Genomic DNA, 8,616 nt, shown 5'->3' on the forward strand with positions numbered 1-8,616 from the left:
GGTTACCGCTCGGTCTGAAAAGGCTTAAAAGGTTGATACACTTGGATTTGGAGTACACATCTCTTCTCCGAGAGGTTGAAGTGATTGGTTATTTACTGAATCTACAAGTGCTACGTTTATTACGGTCTGTTCCTATGGATCTCAGCTTAATGGAGGATATACAGCTTCTGAAGAGTCTGAAAGAGTTGAGTCTAACCGTGAGAGGAGTTGATGTTTTGAAGCGGTTACAAACTATCGACCAGTTAGCAAGTTGTATCCGACATTTACATCTCACAGGGATTACAATAAAAGATGGAGGAACACTACTGCTGAACTCTATGTTGAGCCTTCGCGAACTTGATATTCGGATGTGTGATACCCCGGAGACCATACATTTTGGCAACATTCAGAAGATTCCAAATTTACTGAACATACGCAGAGTGGCTCTTTCTTGGTGCACAGGTCTCAGGGACTTGACATGGTTGCTATTAGCCCCGAATCTTAGCGAACTAAGGGTACATGAATGTCAGCAAATAGAACATATAATAAACAAAGAGAAAGCCACGGGTGGTATGAGCGAGCAGCCCTTCCGAAATCTAACTAGGCTAGGCCTAGATAGTTTACCTCGACTGGAGAGCATCTACTGGACTCCTCTACCCTTCCCAGTTCTGAAATATCTTTACATAAGAGGTTGTCCAAAGCTGAGAAGACTTCCATTTAGCACTAAAGGGCATCAAGTGCGATCGGATATTTACCAAGAATGGATCAAAGGAGTTGAATGGGAGGATCAAGCTACGAAGCAACATCTCTCCAATTATGATGACAGGTCTCTTCTTCTCTAAACACTTTTATTGTTTTTTTTTTCTCACTCTTATTCGTTGCTGAAACTGAAAAGCAGTTGTGATTTGATCTTGCACTGGTGATACTCCGTGTTAATTGTTGTAAGCGGGTGCAGGGATTTTCCGAAGATTCCCGAAGAGCAGAAGATGGATGGTTTGGCATCTGAGTCACATCCAATCGAAGAGATAGTCCTGGTAGAGACTTTAGGAAGCGGAAAAGGTACCACTACAAACAGCATCACCGAAGAGGTTCAGTCGGGAACACACGCTACTGTAGAACACACCCAAACATACAGATATTTAACGCCAGATTGCATGATCAGCAATAGGATTGACAATCGTGGTACGTTTTTTAACATAATTAAGGATTGATTGTTTTTTCTTCTTTTTGCTAACATTGAGAAAGCAGCATTTGTAAATGGTAAATACTAGGAGTGTTCATGCTTTCTGCGCAAAAATATAAGTTTTAAATATAATTTTTTTTTCATTTGGAACATTATTATTTACTGTAGGTTCGGAAAGAAATAAAATGATGTATTTCCTGTAGCTTTATTCCTTTTAATTTTGTTTAACAATCTTACTTTGATTTTTATTTGAATTTCAGTAGAATTAAGATTATATTTTATAAAATAACTTTTTAATTTATATTAGATTTCATTATTATTATTTTTAAAGATTTCTTGTATCGCCTAGTTTTTAAGTATGTCTATAGATATATAAAAATCCCTATAAAATAGTATAGTATTCATTCACCATGCAAGAAAACGATATAATATTCATTTACTGTTATAAAAATTGTAACAGTCATTTAGTTATGTGTTTTATTTTTATTTTTTTAATTTAGTTCTCAATTTTTTGTTAAAAGACTTTTTCGGATAACAACACAATATATATAGGAATTATCTTTTTATTTTAAAATATATTTTTAGATTTTGGATAAATCTTAATATTATTAATTTTAACCAATTATCTAATAAAAACCAATTATTTTAATAAAAAAACTTTTTTTGTTTTTGACTAATATATATATTTTATTCATTAAGAATATAAATAATAGTAATCTCTCTAATTTTTAATATTAGGTGTTGGACGAAAGGCAGTGCAGCCGAGCGGGGTGATAGTGACGCCAAGTCTAAAGAAGTTTTCATTAGTGGATCTTAAGACGGCGACAAAAAATTTCCGGCCGGAATCAATGATCGAAGAAGGTGGATTTGGACAAGTATTCAAAGGATGGTTGGAAGAGAAGACGTTAGCTCCGTCCAGGGCCGGCGTTGGAATACCAGTAGCCGTTAAGAAATCAAGCCCTGATAGTACTCAAGGTTTGCATGAATGGCAGGCAAGTACATATTTTCTTTTCCTTTTCATATATTTTTATTCAATTATTGAACTCGTTATAAGTTTTTAATATAGAAAATATAAATTGAAAATAGCATTTTTTATGTATATATAGGCGCGAATTAGGGAAAATAATCATTTCATATAAGGATGTATTTATGATAGAAATAACAAAACAAGTAGACTGGTCATTTTGTTTCTAATGACTGATATACTTATACATAAATGTAAATTAAGCCAATATATGGAAACCTTTTAGCTTGCTACTTGTCGTATAGTTGCTCAATATAATGATAACTTTGAAAACATATATTCAACAAATAATAGTCGAACAAATTATATGCTAGTATTAGTTCGGCATTAATTTAGGGTCTCCTTTTACAAATGTATCAGTTTAGGGTTATAAATGTCGATAACAAAAAAAGAAGACAAACGTATATAAAATATTTGAGCGGCATGTTATAAATGATTACTTGATATAATAATAATAAAAGAAATGATGTATTTTTAAAACATAAAACTTAAATAGTTGTACTGAAAGAGATTATGTTTAATCATTTACAGATAAATTTCATTGGGCCGGTCTCTTCCATTTTAATACATAAAAGAAGAAGTCAATGTAACATTATGCCAAAAAGTAGCGGAAGAAGAAGTCAAATAACTCTCACGTAACTGCATTAAATCAGGAAAAATACGTATATCATTTATGTCGATGCGTCAAAATTGTTTATTCTCAACTTTAATAAAAAAAATTAAGAACTGGTTATTAATTATTTATTATTCGGTTCTTAACCTTTTTCTATTCTTAAATTACGCTAAAAATCTCATTCTAAAAATTTCCATTAATCATGCTTTTATGTGCAGTGTGTACGGTCTTAGCTTGAAACTCGGTTATATGATATACTAGTGATATTCCGGCGCTGCGCGCCGGATTTGTATGTTTTTTTCTTACTTAAATTTATAGTTTATTATATGGTTTTAGTAAAAAAAATATGTAAAATGAAAATATGTAAAAAAAATAATATTTTCTGATCTTTTTATAATGATTAGTGACCGTAATATATTATTTTGTTTGAAGTTATTTAGTTCAAAGTAAAATAGCATAAGTAGTTGTTAATAATCGATTTAATAAAAATAGAATAAAAATTAATAGTCGTAAAAAAGTTTTTAGTTAGAATCTTAAATACTCGTGTCATAGACTGAGCTTTCTTTCAATAAATGTTTAAAAGTGTTAAACGTGAGAAAGTTGATTAACGCATGTAGAAGGACCATCTGAGAAAGGAGATGATGCATAAGAAAACTGCTACTTTAAAAGTAAGCAATCATTAACTCGTAAACTGAAATAAGAAATCGGTGTACTTCCCATTAATCAACAACATATCAACCCCAATATCTTTCTCCTTTCTTAACATTTCAAGCTTGCCAAAATTGTTGTAGCCTAGTTTGAACATCTCTACACTAATTTGTCTTTAACTCCGAGCAATGAAACTGGAAATTCGACAATGATTGAATTGGAAAAAGTAAAGGAAGTATCGTCCGAACTCTCACACCATCTATACATATATAATGAAACTGAGAAAGCATGAACTAAAGAACCATTCAATAGGAGATGGTGGGATGAATGTGATTTCTGGATTGATTATATGAATGATTACGTCGATTGCGTTAAAGAAGGAGAATTGCAGAGGCTATATTCTCCATCGTCAACATCAAATACAAAAAAATCCTATAAACCAATATTTTGAAACCCGACCCGGACACTGAATCAAATGATTTACCTAATCACTGGATCAGTAGATTAACCACAGATGAATTGCGGGTTAATAAATAAATTAGTTTTATCATATAATAATATATTAGCTATGAAAACAAATATATATATAAACTAAAGTTAAGAATTTTAAGTGTACATACAAAATATTAAGAAATAGTTTAGACTATTTTAAAAAGTTGTAACATAAGAATTATGACATCTAAAAAAAATCAAGACATTTTCAAATCCAAAACAAACCAGAATTAAAACATTATTGTAATAAATTATCAATAACAAAAATAAACTAACACCAGATCACATCAACTAATTTTGGTTTTCTCTAAATTTTAAAACTTACCAACAATTTTTTTCTAAATTTGTCACTTCATCATTTTTGGGATATTTTTCAGTAAGAGCATTCTCTAATTTATTATAATCAATCTCGCCATGTTTTTCTTCTTCAACAATCCAAACTCTATTTTGTAATTCATATGATCATATGATTTTTTTTTTGATCTGTAAATTAAAAATGCAATGATTTGTATTAAATTAAATAAAAAAACTATTTACTCACCTTTCTTGCCAAAGTAAATTGTAGTATAGGAGAATAATAAGTCTCATCGTGCTTCAGTCTGTTTTACGGACGTGCAGCTCAAGCACAATCATGACTCACTTTTTTTGCAAACATAAATTGTAATATAGAAGAAGAGGAAGACGATAATAAAACTGAAATTTCAAAATTTTAATTAGAAATTTAGAATATAGACGATAATTTCAAAATGTAACTTAAACTAAAAATAGTAAAAATAAAAATTATCTATTGGTTCAACCAGTGCTGCAATAAAACCCAAACTCAATTTCTATTGGATCACAGATTTATCAGTTCAATTACGGATCTAAGTCAGATTCAAAACACTCTTATAAATGCTTGAACATGTATAAAGAAAAGTTTAACCTCCACTCGCCCCATTTATTTGACAATTAATACCAAAATTCATTAAATTTAAGTTGAAAAAATATTTTAATTATTAAAAAGAAAAGTTTAACCTCCCCTCCCCTATTTATTTCACAATTAATACCAAAATTCATTAAATTTAAGTTGAGAAAATATTTTAATTATTAAAAAGAAAATGTCACATGGCATTTTTCTCCCCAAGGAGATAAAAAAGCCTACTTTATTAGTATAGATCTATATTAAATAACAGCTGTGAAAGATCAGGCCACTAATACTATTTATAATTATAGTAATAACTTATTAGTTATTAAGATATGGAAACAATAAACAAAAAATAAGTAAATCTTGACCTGGTTTTCGACGAGATATGAATAAATATCAATATGAAGATATACGAGCTTTGACCATTAACCTTTCAATTTTGTAAAATACTAAACAATAATATATTTCATTAAGTTTTTTTTTTTGAAAGAATGTTAAATTTTATTCCTCAAAAAAACCTTTTTACAAATAGGTTGCTACCCATGATTGAACAAATAGTTTACTAAACAATTTTTCCCCTAACCAAACCAAAAAACGATCAAACTCTAGTTCCAAACCAGAGCTTTAGTCCATCCTCCATCCCTTTCACTCTCTTTGACTTCAATAAGCTCAGTTTGTTTCTAATACCCTTGTCAATCATCTTCTTTAAAACAATCACAGGAGCCAGCTTCTCACCATGTTTAACCCTATTCCTCTCTCGCCAAACTCCATACATAGCTGCGTGGAGAGCATAGCGGAGACAGAACAGCTTCTTTTGGTCCATATTCCTCCCCTCCGAAATCAACTGCATATTTTCAGCCCATGTACTTGTGAACGCACTTCCCATGATCCCCAACACAAGACTCCTCCACAGTTGAACTGAATATGAACATTCAAAGAAGAGATGGTTTCGACTTTCCCTTGCATTTTTACAGAGCACACATCCATCATCAACACCTAGATTCCAACTAGCAATTCTATCCATCGTGGAAAGCCTGTTTAGATTCGCTAGCCAGACCATGAACGCAAACTTTGGAGTTGCCTGAGAAAACCAAACACCTCGAGTCCAAACACACTTTTCTTTCTCACCTCTAGTGAGCTTCCAAGTTTCAGACGTTGAGAAGTCATTTCGAAAACCCGCCTCTCTCTTCCACATACTCTCATCCTCCACATCTTCAGTCATACTATCTTTCATAGCACTGAGCTTCTCTTCAATAGTATTAAGGATCTCTGTTCTGTGCCTCCTTCTTCTACGAGCTTTAAATACAGCTTCTTCAACCGTAGCTTCCTTACGGATGCCCAAGTCAATAAAACCTCTAGCACCCAACCGATCAAATAAGACTCCAATTTCACTCCAGTTGTCGAACCAAAAGGAAGTATGACGACCATTTCCTACTTCTTTTCGATAGAAACCTTTTGCAATCTCTCTTAGCTTAAGTAACTTCCTCCACATCCAAGAACCATTTTGAGACTTCACATTCACTTCCCAGAAACTTTTCTTTTTCATAAGATTTTCCTTTATCCATTTGCTCCATAATGACTTCCCATTAAGCAATCTCCATATCAGTTTCAAGCCACAAACCAAGTTCACTTCCTTAAGAGCTCGAATACCCAAACCACCTTCATCTTTTTGCTTGCACACTTCACACCATGCAACCTTTGCACCAGTGGTTTTGAGAATCGGACCTGACCAAAGAAAAGCCGCACAAAGCTGTTCTACCTCTTTCATACACTTGCTTGGTAACCTGAAAGCAGCAGACCAGAAATTCACAATACTCATAATCACTGCTTGTATCAACTGCAATCTTCCTGCATATGACAGAAACCTGCTTGTCCATGTATTTATTTTGCAGCGAATCTTTTCCACCAACAGTTGATAATCCTGCCTTCTCATGCTTTGGGTCATTAAAGGTAAGCCTAGATACCTCACAGGAAGAGTTCCTACTGCCAAAGGGAAGTTTAACAAGATTCTTGCCCTTTCCTCTGCTTTCACTCCTGCCATGTAGATTGTAGACTTCTCTATGCTTATTTTCAATCCAGACCAGACCGCAAATTCATCAAACACAGCAAGCGCACCTTCTATAGACTTCTTTGATCCCTCAACAAACACCATAAGATCATCTGCGAAGCACAGGTGGGTGAGAGACAAAGAGCTGCAACCAGGATGAAACTTGAACTTCTTTTCCACAACCGCCTTGTCTATCTTTAAGGACAAGATATTCATACAAAGAACAAAAAGGTACGGTGAGATTGGACAACCCTGCCGTAACCCTCTTTTGCTTTGAAAATATCCTGCAAGTTCCCCATTCACTTGCACAGAAAATGAAGGGCTTGTGATGCACAATCTTATCCAGTGAATAAACTTTTCAGGAAATCCTAAAGCTTCTAATCCTTTCAGAACAAATTCCCACTGAACAGAATCAAAAGCTTTAGAAATGTCAATTTTCATGACACACCTGGACGAGACTGTCTCCTTGTGATAGTCTTTTACTAACTCTGAAGCCAAGAGCACATTCTCCATTAACAACCTCCCTTTGATGAAAGCCGACTGGTTCTCACTGATGATATTAGGCAGCAGCTTCTTCAGTCTATTCGCAATAATTTTTGACACCACTTTGTAGATGACATTGCAGCACGCAATAGGCCTATAGTCTTTCATTTCCATAGAATCTGTCTTTTTAGGTACAAGAGCCAAGATCGTTGAGTTCACACCTTTTGGTAAGAAGCCAAACCTGAAGACCGATTGGATAGCTACCACGAAGTCCCTTCCAGTGATATCCCAAGACTGCTTAAAGAACTCACAGGAATAACCATCCGGCCCTGGAGACTTATTTGCAGGCATCGCAAATAACACTTTCTTGATATCTTCTGTAGTTACCTCAGCTTCAAGCATAATACAATCATCTAAGCTGCATCTGTACTCAAGAAGCTCTCGCAATTCATCCACTGTAGTGCCTTTGTATTCATCAGGACACATGTTTAAGAGGTTTGAGAAGAAACTCTCAGCTTCCTTCTTTATCTCCTTATGCTCTGAGACTGTACTTCCATCAACACATCTAACCTCTCGAATCATATTCTGCGCTTGACGTGACCTTATTGCGTTATAGAAAGCTTTGTTGTTGTGGTCTCCCACATCCAACCAATGAAGTTTTGATCGTTGCTTTAGAAAATCTTCTTCCAGACTTGCAACCTTCAACCAATTCTCATAAGCTATAGCTTCCTCTTGAACTGCTACTTCACTTGGGTCTTGAAGCGTTTTCTTCTGCTTATCACATAACACCTCATAAGTCTCTTTTGTACTTCATTAAGTTTTTCATAATAATTATCACTAATTTTTTTGAACCCAGTCATATGGGATGTAATTGTTAATGTGTATATATATATTGCAAAATTGCAGTGTGAAGTGAGATTTTTAGGGAAATTTCATCACCCAAATCTGGTCAAGCTCTTGGGTTATTGCTGGGAAGAAAATCAGTTCCTCTTGGTGTACGAGTATTTGCCTAAAGGAAGCCTTGAAAATCACCTCTTCTCAAGTCCAATATTACTCACACATTAATCACTTCATCTTACAAATCATCTTTCTTTCTTCATATAGTATATTTAAGATGTGCATGTAATGTTATTGCAGAAGGAGAGGCGTTAACATGGGATACACGTTTGAAAATTGCCATTGAAGCAGCTCAAGGACTTACTTTTTTACATAACTCCGAAAATAGTGTTATTTACAGAGACTT

General features: G+C 33.8%; 1 protein-coding gene across 1 annotated transcript; it reads left to right on the top strand.

Annotated features, from left to right (window-relative positions):
- Positions 1–366: 366 nt before the first annotated feature.
- LOC130507137 (probable disease resistance protein At5g47260) lies at positions 367–8,547 on the top strand (the record flags this gene model as incomplete). Its single annotated transcript, XM_057001848.1, is given in 5 exon segments — positions 367–805; positions 935–1,161; positions 1,901–2,154; positions 8,280–8,415; positions 8,511–8,547. Coding segments are annotated over 5 exon segments (1,093 nt in total), but the record flags the coding sequence as incomplete, so codon positions are not given.
- Positions 8,548–8,616: the final 69 nt, after the last annotated feature.

This window comes from Raphanus sativus, unplaced genomic scaffold (assembly GCF_000801105.2).
Source record: "Raphanus sativus cultivar WK10039 unplaced genomic scaffold, ASM80110v3 Scaffold4075, whole genome shotgun sequence".
Lineage (NCBI taxonomy): Eukaryota > Viridiplantae > Streptophyta > Magnoliopsida > Brassicales > Brassicaceae > Raphanus > Raphanus sativus.